Source organism: Plectropomus leopardus, chromosome 5, assembly GCF_008729295.1.
Source record: "Plectropomus leopardus isolate mb chromosome 5, YSFRI_Pleo_2.0, whole genome shotgun sequence".
NCBI classification, from domain to species: Eukaryota; Metazoa; Chordata; class Actinopteri; order Perciformes; family Serranidae; genus Plectropomus; species Plectropomus leopardus.
The window spans coordinates 19,566,289-19,588,113 of NC_056467.1; the positions used below are offsets into that span (position 1 = coordinate 19,566,289).

Sequence of the window (21,825 nt, forward strand, 5' to 3'; positions counted from 1 at the left end):
GTACATCTGGTGTCACTATTTTGTCAACACACATTACACTATTTGCTTTAACACTGCTGCCAGGATATAAGAGTCATGGTTTCTTTGTGATGGCCGTGTACGTCACTGAGAGTCACTGACGGACACTTTATAAAGAGCTCTATAGAGGCTGTGAGTCAGCTGCAGGTAAGACGACACAAGTGAGCTGATCACCTGTTGCAAGAAGACACAGGCTGCGGCGTAGCCATACCTGCAGCCTGCTCTTACATACAGTAAATGTCATGTAGTTAGACCATGTCTCACTGTGGACATTTATCTACATGAAGCTAATATTTGTCTTTCCCTCCGAACAACTGTTAGATAAGAAGTGTTCGCCTGAATTCAACACTTAATAAAACAAATGTGAATATCACTTTCAAGTTTATGGTCCCAGATGAAGCTTGTTTGATGTTTTACTGTGAATGCAGAGGCTAATAGACACACTCAATAAAGACGGAGCACGGTTGACATTACCTGCTGTTTTGGCTGCTGTAGCTTCAAATGGATGCCATGTTTACACAGTCAACAATCATCTGAATAGCGGGAGCCCCGTGTCTAGAAGCAGGCTTGTCAAGTGTGCTGTTTGCTCATTGAGTTTCTAGAATATAAGACATAAAAAAGACAAATTACTGTAATAGGATTACTTGAGCTTTTCTTTTAATTTTGGTGTTTAAATAGCTTCCATGACATCACCAACAGCACATCCTGTAATAGCTAGTTAACAGTTTAACAAGGTGAGATAGGCAAATAGTCGCTGTCATTGAAAAGCCTGCATCTGGTGTGTGTTTGTGAGAGAATGAGTGAGTGTGAGAGAGAGACAGAGAGAGACAGAGAATATAAGAGTGAGTCTGTTGAGGAAAGGATTAGAGTGGAGGCCAGTGCCGGCTGATAATCCCTCAGAGAGACAGAGCGGTGGAGGCCGAGACTGTGACTAACTGTGAGCTAGCAGTACAACTGCCACACAAAATAGAGACGAAGAGACCAGTATTACACGCCTTATAATCTACAGAGTGTTACATATTTCCTAAAAAACAGAATCTGGTTTATTATTGCCAAGTTTGAATTTGCTTTGCTGTTTTGGTACATAGACAAGAAATATAGAATAGAAATAGTATTTAAAATATACAATGTAACTGTTTACAACTAAAGAGCTGAGCAGGAATGTGCAAAAATATATTCTAGAGGATGTGCAAAGGTTCACAGTATCAACAATAAAACAAGTAAGGTATGTACAGCGATAGTAGTCGCATAATATAACCCCACCCCACCCCCATACAGCACTCATACATTTAAGTGGCGTTATTGTTACTCACTGTCCAACTTTCACTGTATTTCCATCTTCACCGGTGACACAGTGGAACGTCTTTACCTTGTTTATTGTGCACGCAATGGGGCTGCATACCGATGTTTGCAGAACAAATAAGAACAGGCTGGAGTGAGAATCTCTCTCAATGGGATGTTTAAATACCAAGTTTGTGCACTGACCTCCTGTCAGGAAAGAGCAGGGGTTTAGTGCTGCCGAGTGCACAGGAACGATGCTCTGCCACGTTAATTTCTCTAAGTGAGAAAACAAAACATATGCTGGTGGAAATGTATCTACATATCATCAATAAAGTGTACGTCATCCAAGAAAGACAAAAAAACAGATAGTGGTCAAAGTTGTCATATTGGCATTTAAGGTGTGAACATTACAAGTAAACCTTAAAAAGTTCCCGGCAGTCGACCCAGTGAATTAATTTTTTTTTTCAGTCTACAGCTGCTGCTGGAGGTTGCAAACATCCTTTGATTTTTTTGATTTTATAGTTATAGTCGACTAATGTATAAAACATGTCACGTATGAACAACCCCAACCTACCCGCATTTCTGCTTGGGTGTTCATTCTAAATTAGATTTTTTTTTTTCTTTGACGAGGACTTGAGTACGCTGTAATAATTTAATGCCAGTGCTTAAAGCTCATCCTTATCGATTGTATTTTGTTGTTTTTTTAGGAAGATCCTTCATAGTAAAACTTTAAATAAGCTAATAATGTTAGCTTGGGTGGCATAACTTAAAATTTCACATTGATTCTAAACTGATTAAAAAACAAAATAAAGGCAGACAAAATGTCTGTACTGATAGTTTACAGTAAATTAATTTAACAGAGCAATGTTTTGATCTAACAGAGATCCATGTCAGGCATTGACAAATATTTTGTTTGACTTTTTCTTAATATTTACACCTGGTAACTGCCAGGTAACTAGCTGTTATGTAGCCAACTGAACCAACTGACAAAGCTAACATTAACTTGCTAATATACTGTTTAACTTTTTAGAGAGAAGAGTAAAAGAAGTATTGGAAAAATGCCAACACTGTCTTGGTGCTTAAGCTTGATTAAAATATGATTGAAAAAAACACTGTAAAGTGAGAAGGTAATTATAGAATTAGTTTACAATCTAATATAGCTATTAGTTCCTATCGATAAAATTTAGTAATGGATTTATGAAAAGCTTGATCCCAGTCCTGATAATTACAGCTTCCTGTCTTTCCAGTGTTGTTCTTATTGTTGTTCAGTTTAGTTACATATTAAGGATTTTAAAGAGTGAACGTGTTCACCAGTGGAAATTAGGCTCTTGGGCAGAATGATTACACTACAGGCTGTGTTTTAATTTCTGTGGGCATGTCTGCAAGCTTGGTGGGTGTGCAGCGAGTATGTCGGCCTGTGTGTGTGTGGAGGTCGGACAGCAGGACATGCTGGCGCTAGGGCAGAAAACTCACTCCCACTATCACACACACATGCACACTCTCATGTGCACGCTGCAACAGGGCAACAATGACCCCATTCTCACACAGCAGCCCAAGACAGAGTGAAAGCGCTGGACTCACAATGGCAGGAGTCACCGCAGGGGGGTGTGGGTGTGGGGGGGGGCGAAGGATGGGAGATAGAGGCAGTGAGGGGCGACTGTAGGCCGCGAATGACAGAGTGGAGAGATGGATGGAGGCAAGGCAGGATGGGTAGAGGAATGCAGTGGCTGTGGAGAAACCCCTGGAGGCTTAGTTGGGAAAGGGAATAGAGAGATGGATGGGGGGAGGGAGAGATGAAGGCAGGAATAGGCAGAAGTATATAAGGCCAGTTTGAGAAGAGATCAAACAATCCTTCTTCATCTCAGTGAGCTGGCTACAGATTAAGGTTAACACTCTTGATGGACTGTAGACTGCAGTTTTCCACTATGTGCCTGTCTGTACTGTAGGCCTCATTATACCAATACGCTTCACAAGTGACAGACATTAATTATTTAACAACTGCACCCATATGAACACCAACATGTGCAAGTAATAATCACTAACGCCCCTTTTCCATTGCACAAAAAAAAAAACCCAACGCTCACATACATCTGGCTTTTTAATGCAATGAGAAAAATTATAATCAGCATTCACCCCCAGGTCAAATGACTCAGTAGTAGTCACGGGTATAATCGGCTTCAGCTCGGCATTGATGAAAACACAACACCTGGGTTAACGTGCTAATATTAGCACCTACAGGGGAGTTGCAATGATGCTCCACCACAAATACCATCCGTCTCTGCCCAAGCAGCACCCAGTTATTGATCCACATTAGTTTGCACAGCGTTCGAAAGAGAGACTGAATAGGTAAGATATATATATATATATATATATATGTATATATATATATATGTATATGTGTGTGTATATGTATAAGTAACCACTGTAAAATTTTCACAGGCCTCCATACATGCTGCTTTCTTCTGTTTACCTCTCCTCTAGCCTGTCCGTGATGTCGTCCATAACACACCAAAAAGAAACAAAAAATAACCCACATATACAGAAAGGCATACTCATCTGCTGCAGAGCTGTGTACACAGCTGTGGTCTACTCACAATGGGAGAGGAGTCTATGGTCTATTTTTAGCGGGTTGGTCCATGTTTAAAACACCTGCATACATGTGCTAATTTTGGTGGAAAAGGGGTACAAAGCTTTTTCTTTTCTTTACTTGAGTTGAAGTAACATACATAGATTTTTCAAATCTTCTTGTACTGTTCATAAAGTAAATCTAAATATGTTGATATGATACATTTAAAATAAGTCTAGTGATATTGAATGATCCACAGAAATGAGTCAAGAGTCCTCATTACCTCTTCATCCTCATTAGTGGCTATTAGTGGTCAGTCCATCACCTCTGATCCAGATTGAAATATCTCAACAACTAGGCCTATTATATAGATTGAAATGTAAACTTTTGTATCAGTATTCATACCTGCCAAATGATAAATCCTAATAAGTCATTATTATCATTATTTCCCCTCAGGATGAATTTTTTAGGTCAGAGTTTCAATTTGTTAAATTCTTTTGTTTATACAACCAAATATCTGCAAAACTAATAACATCGACCTTAGCTGCACTTTGTGTTTAGTAAGCAAATGTTAACTTGCCAAACCTCTAAACTAAGATGGTAAACATGATAAACATTGTTGGCATGCTGATGTTAGCCTTTAGTTTCGAGCTGTAGACTAGCTTAAAGAAACAGTTTAACCTCAAATCAAAAAGACATATTAATCTTTCTATGTATCAGTCTCGATTGTTTTGGTGTGAGTTGCTGATTATAGAACTAGATGGCACTTGGCTTGTGGTGCTCAAAACAGCAAATTAATAAATACATTTGAAAAACTCAACAGCAATGTCTCTCCCCAGAAATCACGACCTGATTACTCTATAGATAATCTACAGATCTTGATGTCAGCAGTTTCACTATTTTCTTTCTACTGAACTACACGCTACAGAAGCAACAATAACATTTTACAGTAGTATTCTACAACAGTTTGACACTGCTAGCATTGCTCAGCTAATGTTAAAGCTCAGTCGAGGAGGACACCAGTAATGTTTACATCTCGCACATTTCATGGGCACGAGCTTCTCATCCATGTGTAGATTCATGCTTCCTTCTGTGCACTGATACAGTTTGTGGGTGCAGTTCAGTAGAGAGAAAATAGTTCCTACATGAAACTGCTCACAACACATTCTGTGGATTATCTTTAGTCAGCGAGTCATGACTTCTGGAAAGAGACATTACTGTTCAGTTGTTCAAATGTAACCTTTAGTGCTTTGAGTACCACAAGCCTAATGCATCTAGTTCCATTATACTGAAAAGAAGGCAGACATCTCTACATCCGATATCTTGAACACTCTGCAACTCTCACCAAATCTAGATTAATAAAAAGCACTACAGGTAAAAGGAAAAGTATGTATTTTTGATTTGGGGGTTTACTGTCCCTTTAAAGCAGAAAAATCACACAAAAGCACTCCCCCCAAAACACCTAGCAGCGATGTTTGCCGCTGATTTTCTGTCGAATCTTTCTTATGTTGGCAATATCCATTTAAATGAACATCTAATTTCATGTTGAGATTCAGTTTCTCCACTGCAGCTCCAGTTGAGCTAATTTTTCAACTATCTTAGACATCAAATGTGGGTATAGATGTGTGTCAGGACTTAATTATAGACTCACATTGTTATTGTGGCAACAGCAGGAATCAAACCAGAGCGATACCGACTTCTCCTCGGACTGTAGCCTCATCAGACCAGAATGCAATCCTGCAACAAAACATAATACACATTGTGAAAGGATTGATTTGACTTTTTCTCAGTAGTAGCTGACTGAAAACACTGGTTGAGAGAAAATTATGATATCAGGTGTATCAGGATTGTTAGCAGGACTTTGAGCTGTTTTCACCACCTGAACTCGGCCACACTGCTAACAGATGTTTGTATGGCCTCGCTGTCAGATGGGAACGCCGCCGAGTTTCAGTCTGTTCCAGTGAGTGTGAGACACGGGGAGAGCTGCTGTGACACAACTAAACCAAACAGTGAGACCCAGTCAATGGGTGCATGATTACAAATGAGTACACATGCATGCGCCCACACACAACATCATTATTTTCTCCACTGGTCAATAAAAAGTTGTTTTAAAGCCAGTTAGCAGTGAAGACTCCCTGCTGCTCTCTCTTACTGCAGTGCAGCTCAGGCTCTCTGTGGACCTGCCAAGCATACTGACACACATTCACACACCCTCCTGCTGTATGAGGTTGTACATTATGAATTGCATAATTCAGCTGAGTAACAGCATTAGTCATAAATGCAGTGATGTGTGCAGCATATGTACTGTGTGGTTTGATTAGTGCTCACAATTGCTGTTCAAATGTTCATTAAGATTTTGTCACATATTGGATCATGACACTTCAGTACATCAGTGGAGTATATAATTGCAGCATATTTGCATAAACAGACAGAAGGCTAAAACATCTTATAGCCTGTTTCTGAGTCCTCGTCTGCAAAACGGGGTCAAGAAGTGTTTCGTTTTACTCTTAGTTAGGAGACAGGCAAACAGAATTGCGGTAAACACCAACATTAAGCGCCAAAGGCAGCGCCTTTCCTCATCATCGCCATCTCTAATTCACCTCAGCTCTTCAGTCAGTTGGAGCGTCTGAGAAGCAATGGCACGAGAGGACATCTGAAATTAAAGTCAAGATGACAAAGAAGTGCAACCACAGGGGAAAACACTCAGCTAAAGCAACAGAGACAATACATTTGTATTTTCACATCAGCTATCAGTTGAATTTCTTAAGTTTCTGGTGTGATAATCCTCCTGAATATGAGCACAATATGATGTTTTGTTTCTCACTACTAAGCCGTACATTTACACAATAATGTCCCACAGTCACACTCGTTACATTGGCACCTCCTGGGCTGTTGTATGTTGGGTGGCTGTTGACTCTGCTGTTAGAGGGTCATTGTTGTTTGCCAACAGCCTGGCACGGAGGGTGGGGAGCCGGGCCATGCAGAGAAGGCACTGGGTGTTCCCCCGAGCCGAAAGTCCTTCACCCACTTTCATAGTGGAGTCAAGTAGAGGACACTTCAGCCAGACAGCAGACAGTGCTCTGCAAGTTTGTAGTCTATAGAGCCAATACTAGAATGTCATGTTAAATTAATGTTTAGATTAGCTGTGGAGAGATGTGACATGTTGTCATGTTGGACACTTGATCAGGTCCATCCATAAGTCATGGATGTTAAATTAATTACAATGACATAAAATAATAAGACTTCACTGCTCAGTTATTGATCTCATCAACTAGCGCAGTCAGTGCCTTAATTAACAGGTGTATTTTTTGAGTGGTAATGTTATTATTTTTATAATTTAGTGAGGCATAGAAAAAACATAAAGGCATAAAGAGACAAAAATTTACTAAAAAGAGACACAAAAATTCAAGGAGACACAAAACCACTAAGCGACTCAAACTTAACAAAAAAAGACACAAAGAGACCAAACATTTCCTCAATAAGACGCAAAATGACAACATGACATCAAAGAGACAAAGAACAACAAAAAGATGCATAACAACTTTAAAGACACACAAACCAAATTCTATGTGTCTTGCTCCTATGTGGGAGAGGTGGTGGGGCCCCTTGCATATCTGTGCCCAGGGGCCCACTGTCTCATAATCCGCCAATGAAAATACAGCCTCATATTTTGCAGCTGCTACACACAAAAGCACTTTGACTCTGTGCAATTCATCAAACTAAAGTAGCCATAAAAGTTCAAATCTGTCATGAGTCAAAAAATCTCAAACCTCTCTAAAATTCCCACACTGTAAGTACTACCATTTTCATACCGCACGCACGCACGCACGCACACACACACACACACACACACACACACACTCCAAGCAAAAAGAGCCAAGAGAAAGCCACCTCATTTAATACCTCAATGTCTTCTGAGAGAGAGGCTGCCTGGTCACACGAATCTGGCAGCTGTGTTTGTGTGGAGACAAAGTGAATGGCTGCAGGGTGAAACTGTGCCACTGCGCGGCTCAGGATTAGAGCCCCGATGGCCTGTGGTGGTTCGAGTGGAGCCAAACTGGGGTATCAGTGACATGGGAGCATATTCACTACAACCTCCATATCAAAGCAAAGGGCAACGGGGAAGAGAGGGAGTCATTCGCTGCACATCTTGCTCTGGTGATCATCAGTTTTTAGTGTTAACCTTTTCACACCTGGATCGACATCACTTTTCTTGTGCCACATTCATTCACTCTCATAAGCATTAAAACCTGAGAAAACGGGTGTGATTTAATTTGAATACTTTGGGGGAAATGTAATTAGCAACTTGTCAAAAAAGTCCCGCAAATTGAGAAAAAAAAAAGGGGACAAGAAAATGCCTAGGTGGTGGGGAATTATTAGATACTGTCAAAAGCTAGGAAAAATGTCCAGAAATATTTATAGATTTATAATCCTTATAATTATATATTTAAAATCATGTAACAGAACAAAAATATATTTTTAAATGATTTTCTTTCTTTCTTTGTTTAGCACTTTCTTAAGGTCATTTTCTTATATCTTTTTCTTTTTCTTTTTTATTGCTTTTTTACGGCTGTTTTCTTGTAATTTTTTAATAGTTTCTTACTATTTTTTTGATCATTTCATTTTAAGTTGCCCATTGCCTTCTTCCCATGCTTATTAAAGAAATGAAGCCAGTTTGCTCAGGTTTCAAAGGGATATTTAATTGTGTTTATGTGCTGAGATGCTCTGCTCTTTCCACTGCCTTTTTTTTTTTTTTTAAAAAAGAACTAAAATTAATCATTTTTGATGGAGAAACAACATCTTTAAAAGTGTTTTAAGTTGTGTGCTTATGTTTGGGTTTTTCACACAGAAATTCAAACTAATTAGACTTAGAATTTAGGAATTTGAAGTTTTGCGTGTGTGTGTTTAGAAAGATGTCTTATGTCTTCCTGTGCTTGAAATCTCTTGAGAGACGAGATGTGTGAAAGCCAAAGGAAAGTAGAGAGACCCATTGAAATACAAAGACATCTGGTATGTGCTGCCAGGAAAATGACAAAAGCTCTCCCTCTAGCCATCTCTCTTTACCTTCAGCAGCCCGCATCTTTTCATCCACTCATTATTACCCTCTTTCTTGCCGTGCTCGTTCCTTTTCTCCCCCCACTTCGCTCTCTGTTTCTTGCCTCTACGTACTCTCCTGCGCCGGCTCATCCTCCCCTTTAGCTGCGTCTTCCCCATATTTCATTCTCCTCTCTTGCCCTCATTTCTGCAGCTCTTGTCATTTGTGTCCTTTTCTTGCCTCCTTCCTCCTCTCATCCTCCAGCTCCCCTCCCCCATTCACCATCTTCAAACCACCACCCGCATCGCCTCCTCATCTTCTAACCCCCCCTCCCACATTATGTACACACAATCCACCTCTCGGTGTTTTTTTTGACTCCCTTCACTCTTTTGCTTTTTCTGCGCCTCTTCTTCTATTTCTTCTCCCCAGTGTGTTGTGATGGTAGCCAGGCTGGCAACAGCTGCAACAGCAGACAGTCAGGCGGTGGGCACCGGCACAGGGAGGGAGGGACAGAGGGGACGACGGTGGGGGGAGAAAGAGGGGAAGATGAAGAGACAGTCATAAGGCAGTAGGGTTGGAGGGGGAGGTTACTTTTGATCTTTTGCCTAAGCAGAAACAGAGACGTCGGGCTTGCAGGGCAGGGGGGCTGGCTGCTCAGCATCCCACGGGCCTGTATCTCATCTGTGCTGATGCACAGTCGGCTCGCCGCCACGTCAGTCAAGTCACTGTATATGCCTCCCTGACAGACAGCTGGAACCAGCAGGTTGGTGCTGGTTGTGTCTAAACAACCAGCACCTCTGAGCATACAGGGGGGATGACAAGGTGCGAAGGTGTGAGGGGAGGTATCAGCTGGGAGTTGGGAGTTTGCTGGGACCTGATTCGCTGCCTTGGCATCATGACAACAGCTGTTCCACCCTGCAGGCTACACCTGTTTCTGCATTAGAGAGGAGGAGGGTGCAAAAGCAACTGATGAGGGGAAAAGAAAAGAAGGATGGGTTGGAAAGAGAAAAAGGGAAATGTCTGCAGAAAAGTTTTTTTCTGTGTGAAGTGTTCTCTGTGAAGTTTATGCCTCAAATACTGAGCGTAAAATATTTGATGTACCAGCTGGTAAAACTGGAGGCTACATTTCATTAACTGTCAAATGTTTTGTTTATATAGATGCTCTCATCCCCATAGAGAAATTTAAATGGGCACTCCAGCTATTCTGTATTAAACTGAAATTTGGTTAAGTTGAAAGAGGCAGATTTGATAAGGTTGAATGGTCAAAATAAAGTGAGCGATTCTCAGACATTGTTACCCTGACTTTTCTTTCTCGAGTGCCACTCAAATAAAACTGAATTACTATCAGGGCTCTATAATGCAAATACTCTTGCGATATGGTATGAATCATGATACAGAGGTTACGATTCTATATATTGCAATACTGTAAACCAGACAATATATTGTGATGATTTAAATTTAATTTAAAGGTTGATTGTCAAAGGTAGTGGTCTACCTTTTATGACTCTGCCTGTTTCATAGGCCTGTGTTCATTGTATTTACTTTATCAATAGGCGATGTTGTCGTGTTTGAGTGGAGTCCAATTTATTTTGTAGGCATATAGGCTTACAAAATAAATGTCTCTTTTAAAAGAGATTTTTTTATCTCAATGTGACTTAAAAAAAAATGAAAATAAACAAACGGCTGATAGATTACAACAGTGACGGAAAGAGGGGTTTGTGGGTTTAAACACAACACAATATAAACTACTGCAACAAATCTTTGCATGACAATAAATGAAATCAACAGCGTTTCTGAAAATCGATACAGTTTCACAAAACAGAATATCATATCGATATTTTTTCACACCTCTGAATACTATGATTTCCATAACGCATCATTACACATCGTGGATACATGCTGTCCTGAGCAGCGCCCCATATACAGAGGTTGTATCCTCGCCGCAGCGGGTTCAATTCTGGCCTCGACCCTTTGCTGCATGTCGCCCCCTCTCTGTCTCTCCCCCTTTCACGCTTAAAAGCCCCCAAAAAATCTTAAAAAAAAAAAATATATATATATATATATATATACTTTGCAACATGGCTAAGCTGTTACCTACAGTTTTCAAGTGGGATCTTTGTTTATTTGTGAAATACAAATTTCCTTTGGTATATTTGGCTCTTGACCTTTGGGGGTCATCTTGGCAAATTTTGAGACTATTTCAGATGCTGCTGATTAATTTTGTCATCTTGCTAGTGTATCTGTGAGCCTGTAAGGCGCAGTCAATTTGTCCTATCAGCTGTAGTGCTGGACTGCTGCTAACTGACATTAGATAGAGCGAGTCTGAGTCATGAAATTTTAAAAATCCTTGTCTGAGAATAACTAAAAATAATTTATGTTGATGCATAATAAATACAAAGGGAACAAACATCAGATTGTTTTAATTGTTTTCCCAATGAAGATGTCCTAACTTGCATTGTGCATCAGCAAACATGCAAGCGATGTGCTGCTTGTTGGAAAAAACGCTCACCCTGGCTCTATTTTGGTGAAACTTTGCGCACTTCCAACCTGTTTATAGAGAAACAGCAAGCCGTTGCTTTGGCTCGCTCAGGGCTCGATAGGCTCCCTGAATGTTGTCACATGGAGTTTATCTGGACACTTTTTTCGTGCTCCATCTGCCAGAATGTACTCCTCGCTGTATGCGTCGAAGAGCTGTTAGACTCCCTCTTCCTTATGAACCGACAAATCTGTCAGACTTCACATCCAGCAGTACGTGATGCAGTTTGTTTCTTTAAAAAAAGGTGCTGTCCCAAAACCCAGTCTAAGATGCAAAGCCAAAGAAAACCATATACAGCTGCTTTCTCAGGATGAATTGTGCTTCTGACCGTGACATGTAAAATCAGCGGAGTGCTCCTTTAAATAGAAAATTAAGGGGGAGAAAAGAAAAAGAAAACAAAGCATCCTCATAGGGGCGTGAGGGCTTTCTTCTCCTCTTTCCCAGCATCACAGTATCGGTCTGTGACCTCTGCCCTTGTTACCATAACAACAAGTTAATGACACAGCAGACTGAACTGAGCCAAAAAATAACACGAAACAATAACAGTTAACCAGTCGAGCTTTGTGTGTCCTTCACTGTTTAGACTGAAGATTTGCATTTGTGAAGTTTATATGTTCACTGAGTTTCTATTGTAAGCTTTTGTTTCTTACAACTTACGTTGGGAAATCAAGATAAAGCACAGAGACACAGAATGCATTTGTCTTTAAATGTGATGGTAACATTTGATTTGTAATTCTGCCAAAATGAGAAAGTTCAATTTTAACATTTGCACCTACTTTAGTTTTCTTGATAAAATAAGAAATGATAAGAAAAGGTGTATTAACTTGTGACAGCACAACAGCAGGATCGTCTCACTAAATACAAACTAGGATAGTAAGAGCCCCAGAGAAATCTTCCTAACATATACCTGAACTTGAGCTTTTTTTGCACTAAGAAGTCACTATAAGTGAAGAAATATGGTGGTTTAGACAAGAGAAAGCCAAAGAAAAGAGATTTCTTCACAAAGTCACAATGCAGACATAAAACTAAGGATTTTTTTTTCTTTATCTCAACACTGTGGGTTTGTAGTGGGATCTGTTGTGTGTCCAAGCTGCATACCCTCATTACCCTGGTTCTCTTCTGTGGGGACTTTCCAGATTGCCAAAGATGTTGGTTTATGGTGTTACAAACATCAGTGTATGTGGCTGTGACAGAAATACCATCACTTAGAGGACATTTTATTGCATTCCTCAGTTGTGAAATATCTGAGTGGGCTAATGTGTCACCTGTGCTCACTGCCCTGACTAACCAGTGTGGAGATCATTAGTCCGGTTAAAGCCTTGCTCGTTACTCCCACATCTGTGTTTGAACAGTGACTCAGAGCCATTTCTCAACACTTAGCCAGGGTCAGGGTACAAGGTTGGAGAAAAGAGTGACAGCGGTTTAAAGGTTAAATCAACATTTTATCACATGGTGCAGGAAACTGCTGCCCTCTCTGATGGCTGACAGTGTGACAGTCAGCAGGTGTTTTTGAGAGATAATCAATATTTTTCACAACTGATCAATAATGCTTAGCTTTGAAAGAACTGCAACATGCCGTAAAGTTTCAAACTATGTGCCCTTAACCACGCAGGCCTCCTCCAAGTCTACACTTGATGATAGACGAGGGGTTTGGATCACCAGAGGCACAACGATACGATATTATCACAATACTGAAGTCATGATACAATATTATTGTGATTCAAAAAATGTTGCGATATACAGAGTATTGCGATAATATCTGTTATGACATCATGCAATTTAATGTCCCCAATGATAAACTTTATAATAAAAACTTTAAACTTTAATAAGCTAATGTTTTCAATTTGTGTCACTGTAACAAAATTTCCAAGAAAATTGCAGCAAACTACTGACAGCTATAGCTGCCAGCATCCTACCATTATTTTACAGTGCCACTACCGTAATGAACTTCAACAGTATATTAATGCTAAATTTATTACAGTTTTCTACAGCAGAATGTGAGGTTTAGCGTTATATGGCAGCTGACCTGTGGGTCACAAGATAATTAATGATGGCTGCATGTGGCTTCTGTCATTCTGTTTGGCCAACTACTTGTAAAATAAAAAATACTGCATGCTATGAAAGAGCAGTCTTTTGTTTATGTAAAGGGTTGTTTTTTGGCCCAAAAAAATAAGATTTACAGTGTTTAACTGTAGTTTGAAAAAAATGGCACATTACTGTGAGAATTTGGTTGTATTTTTAATGTAATGGAATGAAAAGCAAATTGATTTTAATTTTTGCAAAGAACTAAATCAAGTCGCTTTTTCATTCCACTAGTAGGCTACCAAAAGCTTAATTTGTATTTGTAATATTAATTACGCCAACATTATTTAAAAATTTTCAAAAAACTTCTAAAATTATAACTTCCAGTCTAACTGGAAGTAATTGTGGCGACATAAATTTGACATTTACTCTGGTTAAAGATCAAATAACTTCTGACTTTCAGCCTCAGCTGTACTTAAGTGTTAATTAGCAAACCTTATCATGCTAGATTGCTTAATTAAAATGGTACACATGGTAAAAATAATGACTGTTAAACACGAGCATTATTACTACTGCAAGTTTACTTTTACTTCACTGCTCAGGCTTAAGATCAAAAACAAAGTTTGGACCGAATTCCTTATCCATCTTGCTGATTTTTTTTCTTTGCAGCCTCACAGGGCTGCTAGACTACATTTGTTTAGCAGCTCTTTGTACGGTAGGTTACAACAGGTGATTGGTAAGATAAAGTCTGATTAAAGTTGGCTGTGTGCAGAAAGGTGTCACTGGAGGACAAACACTAAACGGGTTGTCTACTGTGTGTTTAAATGTTGACTGAAACATTAACGTTCAACATTTGATCGTGGCATTACAGAGCCATGTAGAAGCATTTATTCTTTATTTTTCATGCTATGGTGTGATTATTCAGTGACACATCCAGGCCTGTGATAATTTCCATAATGCTTGTTGCTATGAAAGACTTTGCAGTAACCAGGGAGTCAGTTGTATTTCCTGAGTTCTTCTCATTTGTATGCTGCACTCTATTTTGGGATAACATTTCCAGCAGCACTGCTTTGTGTAAAAGCCACACTATCCTTGAGGTCTTTTTTTTTCCTCCCTCATTGTAATAAAACATGCTGCGATGCCTCCGACGGCCTCGCTGGTGTTATTTGTGTATCGCTGCACTTCTGTCTTCTGTGCTGCCAGCTGAATACAAACATGTTGATCTCTGACGTGTGTATGAAATGCTACCGGGAGTGAAAACCTGTGGTGGGATGAATGAATGAACATGTGCAGGTGGTGCCAAGAAGCTGCGTTGTGGCATTCTCGAGGTGTGAAAGCAACACGATGATGTTAAGAAATAAATGAGGAGAGCTAAAGCAGGTGGAAACGCTGCTAAATCAGACCTCCATTCAGTTTCCTCTTTTTCTGTCCTCTCTGTCCTTTCTATCCCGTCCTCCACCTACAGGCCATCATCTCCTTTTTCCTTTATGGATGCTCTTTGCATTTTTACACACAAAATAAACCAGGGAAGGCAGACTGTGAGGAAGACACACCCATCTAAAGCATGCAAACACATCCCGTCCTCTCGTCCTCTCCGAGTGTGCCTGGACTCCATCTTTTGTTTTTCAGAGACAGAAAAAAGTGTTAGCCTCGAGGAGACAGCTGTCCCTCACACAGACGATAGCGACAGAATAGAAAAGACGACGGGTGACATTTCTGGAAGTACTTCTTCCCATTTTATACTAATGTTTCTACTTAACTTCATTTAAAGAAAATTATACTCTTTTTATTCTATTATGTTTATCTAACAGCTGAACATCTGAAAATGTCAATTTAACATACCAAAGACATAATCATCATATTATAAAATATAATATATTTTTATATATTAAACCACCGCACATTACAGAAAGTCAAGCTGCAGTCATATTCTCCATAAATAATAAAAAAAACAGCTGTCATAATTTCCTAGAAATGTTGACATGAGACAAAGCAAGATTCAATTGGTAGAGGACTTGACCTAATATCAGAGCAAACTGTCAACTTGTTACACCCTGTTTTCATCTGCAGTTTGACATTGCGTCCACTCTGTTTTCCATGGGGGGGGGATTCGATTTTTTAAACTATATTTCTATTGTCTATTTGTGTCGTGAGATTGCGTTAAAGGGCCGCTATGATGTCTTCTCTTTATGCCTCCCTTGCACTTTAAAACAGAACCAAACAACGGCATCATCATCACTCCTGCTATGTATTATTCTTTAACATGCTGCTTGGTTTTTAACTGTGTTTTATTTAATAGTGGTTTTAAGGTTATTTACAAATATTCATTTATAAGTTCTATTTTGGGGCTGCAGAGACCAACGTATCAGCACGTATCAGCAGTCTAATGTCAATTAAAGTCTACACTGATGTGTAGCCATGTCAACACCACAAATAATAGTTATAATTTTATTTATATAGCAACTTCAAATAGTTTACAAAGTATTTTAACAGCAAAAGCAGAGATACTCACTAGACAAAATTAGTTAATTACCCAGTTTTTATATATATTTTGTTTATATATATATATATATATATATATATATATATATATATATATATATATATATATATATATATATATATATATATAAATAAATATATACTGTGTATATATATATATCTCAAGTATACTATATTATATTTTTTACATTATATTACTACTTTAAAGGGGACTTTCTATGAAGCATAAAGTAAAGAGTATTTTTACTGTGTGGTACGGTAAGGATGCGAATACTTGTTTCTGACTATGGAAATATGTGCGGAGTGGCCTGAGATCAATTCTTTATCACTGAAACTGGTCTCCTAGCGAGCTTGTGGACAGAGCGGAGCACAGAGAGGCACACCTTTATCACGTGAAAGGTTGTGTGTGCATGTGCAAGAGTGCGTGTGTGTAAACAAAGATCGCTGTGTGTGTGTGTGTGTGTGTGTGTGTGTGTGAGTGTGTGTGTGTGAGTGTGTGAGTGTGTGTGTGTGTGTGTGTGTGTGTGTCTTAGTCTCTCCACCACCCTTTGCATACGCCTGTAGATAAGTGAGAGAGACAGAGAGAGAGAGGGAGAGATCAACCCCCAGCTGCCTCAGTGCCTATGAACTGTGTACACTCCAAATATTTCCATAGCCTGCCCTCACACGGAAATGAAGGAGGAAGTCGTACATGGAAGAGAGAGATGAGGTTTAAAGCTAACATTAACACAGAAGACATTAAAGTGACTGACAACTGGAAAATATCCACAGATCACACACTACTGGACCAGAGACGATAGTTGTGCCCTCTGGCAGAAACCTGCTGAGCACACTAGTCCGACCACACCTGTACTGTAAACATGACTGTGTTACTGAGCATGCACACCTTTTACATTTTGTTTTTGAATGTGACAAGTTTAAGATATGTCAAACTGGACCAGAAATGACACCTACTCCGTTTTTTTTTTTCTCTCAGAAAACTCATTAATCAAAACCACTTTAAGGTAAACTATGCAGGAATTGTCCGTTATTGTTGGTAAACACCATATATTTAAATTTGGCCCCTCCTCCCTACACTTTACATAGGTAAACTGCAAGCTACTATTGTAGGAATGTTACATTTGTTTGTTGTAATGGAAAAGCCAATACTTTAGTAAGCTAACTGCAAACACCCACCAGGCCAACTGTGTTGTTCCTTATTCTCTCTTTCAGAACTTGCCCAACCCCAGAATTACTTTTGAAACGAGCTTTATCCACTTGGTGTCTCCTCTTGCTATTTTTGTGTTTTTTGGGTGTTGTGTCCATTATTTGCTGCTTGCCATCTGACAGTTGATTGCTACCTTTTTATAAAGTCCCAACCTCACCTGAGCACCATGCCTATAAATGTTTTGAACACAGAAAATAAGAAGAAAATCTGCAGCATGATGCGAAACATGCCATTGATTATGCAAAATGATGTGTTTTGTTTCATCCTATAGATTTGTGCTCACAGGGTTAGGGTTGCGAGAAATAGGCAATGCATTAACAGAATTTTGATTCACATTGGATCAGGGCTGTTTATTCTGACTGCAGTTCATGAGCAGTTGACATGACAGATGGCTCTTTTCACAGATTATCTGTCTCATTTAGTGCTGGGAATACAGTGAAAGTTTCAGAAAATATGACCAAAAGTTAGTATTAATTTTTCAAATAAAAAAAAGTTACAAACTGTAGCTTTACACAGTTCATCTGCACACATTCCCCCTGTGCTGCGGCACAGACCTGGTAAAAATCATCAAAGTGTCCCTTGAAATGAACAAGACTATGTAGTAATTTTTTCTCTGTTCTATTCATTATACATGTTTGTTTAATGCCTTATCTATTATTTTTATTGTCTGTAATCTGCTGTTTTTTCCTATAAATTGATTAATTGTTTGGTTCATAAAATGCCAAAAAAATTGTGACTAAAAAGTGTAATACAGAGACCAAGCTGAGGTCTTCAAATTTCCTCTTTTGTCTAACTGTCAGTCAAAACCCTAAATATATTCAATGTACTATAATAAAGAGAAAACCAGCAAATATTCACATTTAAGAAACTGAAACCAGGAATCTTTTGTACTTTAGTTTAAAAAAAGCTAATAATTCCTGACTTTTTGAGCTCTCCGCTGTCTGTGTAGTTTGACCTCTTGTCAGGGAGCATTTACATATCGAAAAGTCCCAGAAGCAGTTTTTGTGTATTTTGCTGTCTGATTAGTTCTGTGTGTACAGCGCCGTCATCTTTTAACATAAACTGTTCTTCCTCTCTGCTCTTTTCCTCCCTCCTCCTCCTCCTCAGTACTGATCCTGGAACCAGTGGAGCGGGACGACTTAGGCGGGCGGACCCTGAAGATCACAGACTTCGGTCTGGCCAGAGAGTGGCACCAGACCACCAAGATGAGTGCAGCAGGGACGTACGCCTGGATGGCCCCAGAGGTCATCAAGCTCTCCCTCTTCTCAAAGAGCAGCGACGTGTGGAGGTACTGCACTCCTCTCTCAGTTTCAACTTACTCCCCCCAATTTATAATGTCCTCAGGCAGACTCGTAAGGGAGACACATCTCGTGACCTTCATCATCAGCGGGGAAAGTTTCCTCAGATGCTTCAGTTATTAAATGAACTGTGGTCATTATCGTCCTCTTCGAGGATCATTATTGACATCAGGTATAACATTCAAACCTAAATAAAATCAATGTTTTCCTTGTTTTTTTCATCACAGTTTCGGTGTGTTACTGTGGGAGCTGCTCACTGGCGAGGTTCCTTACCGGGAGATAGATGCGCTGGCGGTCGCTTACGGTGTTTGCCATGAACAAGCTGACACTCCCCATTCCTTCAACATGTCCTGAACCTTTTGCTCTGCTGTTGGCAGGTAAGCAGCCCGACCACCTGGATGTTTAAATGTTCAAAAAACACTTTCATGTTCCTCATATTGTCCCTGCTGGAACTCCTGTATTCACCCTATGTCTAAAAAGCTCTGTTTTAGCACCTTGCTCTTTAAGCCCCCCTCTGAAAAGCCCAGTCTGGCTCTGATTGGTCAGCGTTTCCGGTCTTCTACACCTCTGTCTCTCTGAACTGTCACTGCAGCCAGGGAGTGACTGTAACGGAACATGACTGCACTTTCTACCGTGAATAATTATAAATAAAAGCTGTAAACACAACCAGACAACCAAAATCAGGGAGACATTATCAACATCAACAGCAAAGATTGCATGTTTTCCTAACATTGAGCATATAGTTAATTGTAGCAGTGTGAGCTACATAATGTGACCACTTGTATTAGCGTGCCTGGAGCAGATGACCATACACAGAAATCACAAGCCGACATCAGGTTGTCCCAAAAGTAGAAAAGAACATTGAGTGGTTGTAAGACTAAAAAGGTACAAATGTAAGTCCATTTATCAGAGTGCTTTTACACTACTCCTCACATTCACACACATTCACACATTGGTGACAAAGGCTACTATACAAGGTGTCACATGCTACTCATTTTAAGACTCCTGACACACCAAGCTGAAGGTCGGCCATTGGTCAGTGTCGGGCTGTTGGTGAGCACCCTAAGTTTTTGCAGTGCTTCTCAGCTGCACCGCTGGTCTGTTGAATCTGTGTCAGAGACACAGGAGTCTGTCCAGTGAATGATATCAATCTGATTGTCAGTTCAGCTCAGCGTACGATGAGGGAATGAAAACAAAGAAAGCAAACTAAAGTCAAGACAGCATAAGATCCAAACAGACGTGTTTTATAAAGGTTATGCTATTTTTTAGCCATTTATCTCTTGAGCAGAAATGGTGCCAGTTTCCTTTTAAATGAAAAATCAGAGTACCGATGCTGCTGCTATGGAGAGTCATTTCCTCTCATGCAGGCGCAGAACATATGCACTAGATAGCAGTTGACACAGGCGACATGAGCAAATGCAACAGTCGGCCTTTGTCTCCACTAGTTGTTTGAAGTCACTCTGGTGTGTCTGGGCCTTAACTGACACACAGGCTCACACACTGACAGCACAACCATCAGGAGCAACGTGGGGTTCAGTGTCTTGCCTAAAGACATGCAGATTGAAGGACATTCAGATTAGTGGACAACCCGCTCTACCTCCTGAGCAACAGTTTGACAGGAAATTAAGTCCCCTTAGAATCCACAAATACCAAGTCGATACTTCTGTCCTTGTGGAGAAAGTGATTTACAAGTTTTAAGTTGAGAAAAACAGTTTGACAGATGTTTGTTTTTTCATTGGTGCGACTTCTTCCTTCTAGTCTCACTTGTCCCCTTCATTCATAGTTGACAAGTAAACTTTCAGGAGCATTAAGTGCCCTTGTGTTTTCTCTTTTGGCATCGTACTGTACATCAAATATGGCCTCAACATGTCACTGATGATACAGAAACTCACTTTGAAAAAAGGCCCCTTGGGTGTTCAGATCCTCTCACTCTAAAATGGTTTAACCTTACTTGAATTTTGGAGGCTACAGTTGTTTTTATTCTACATCTGGGGGCTGAGATGAACGCTAAGAGTTAAAAGAGATAGAAAGCGAGTGTTTCATTAAGTTGCTTTTTATATATCCTTGTGCAGAGCTCCCCTGAGTCAAATTTCTCCTTTTCACCTTGCAAATAATCCAGGCAGCAAGTCTGTTAACAGTGGTAGAGTATTAACCAGCTCTTGTTTCACAGTTCAACACACACCTGCATTATATCCAAACTGCCTTAATGTGCTGATTCTCAAGCTACTTTAAAGAAAAATGCAGATGGGTAAGCTGCAGGCTGGATTTTAGCTTTTTCTCAAACTGTCAGCCAACTTCAGTCACCTCCCTCCGCTTCCCTCCCACTCTGCTCCTAAAGCTCTTTTCCTCCTCATTTCCCCTCTCACTCCACTTTATCTTATCCGTGTTCATCCCTTAATCTCTCCTTTGTCATCCTTTGCTGCTCCTGTTTACTCCCCTCATCATCTCGCTTTCATCTCCTCTTCCTCCAACTTTTATACTCTTTATGCTAATTTATTTTATCTAATAAAAAAATGTTACCTGCAGTAAACTACATTTTTAGCCTGTGAAACAGCTCTTCATTTGCATTTGACTTCCAATGCATGAATAGTGTCTTTTAGTAGATGGTTATGGCTGTGGTTAAGTGTTGGAGAGGTGGCACTGATCGCTGCAGGTGAGCACCATGTTTCTGCAACACTGTCAGTCAGGGTTTGGCTCATGATGGGTGCCATATGTTGTGCCATCTTGCTCTCTTACATTACTGTTGTTGCCATCTTTACTGCCAGAAATGTTAAAATATATATATATATTATATATATAGACCAAAATTCATGGTTCAATCATCTTCAGATTGTATCAACTGTAATAATGACTGCATGATGTGCTGTTCATACACTTTAAACTGTACTTATGAAGGGTAGATTGCTGAGATGGATTATGGTGAATATGCCAAAATGTTCAGAGAGGCTCTGGAGTTGTCACTGCCGCTCCTTTAGCTTTAACAAAAACAGAGAAGCCTATTTGTGGAAGCAGAGCAGGCAGACACTGAATGTTGCTGGTTAGTGTTGTACTTTCATCACCTTGTACACATTGTACGCTTGTTGTTGGCTGTGTAGTCAAAACTCTGTTAATGCAGTGATGTTAGCTACCTAGATAACACTACTGTCAAGACAGTGTTGTCATACAAACAAAACCCACACATGCAAAAGAAAAAGGCTGGGAGTTCTTTTTTAAATTACTTGCTGGGATGAAATGATCCCCAATACTCTGTCACAGCTTTTATTGCAAAGAAAAAGGCTATGTGGTCACATGCTCTAACGTGTATTTAGCCTCAGTGAGAATGCATATGATCAGCATTCACACCGGGTCAAATGAATCTGC

The 21,825-nt window shown here is 39.8% G+C and overlaps 1 protein-coding gene across 1 annotated transcript in view; it reads left to right on the plus strand.

The window, feature by feature from the left end:
- Positions 1-21,825, plus strand: part of map3k10 (mitogen-activated protein kinase kinase kinase 10) — a 40,857-nt gene that overhangs the window by 7,578 nt on the left and 11,454 nt on the right. The window contains 3 exon segments of the mRNA XM_042486758.1: positions 18,275-18,455; positions 18,693-18,774; positions 18,776-18,842. Of these exon segments, the coding sequence (XP_042342692.1) occupies positions 18,275-18,455; positions 18,693-18,774; positions 18,776-18,842 (330 nt within the window).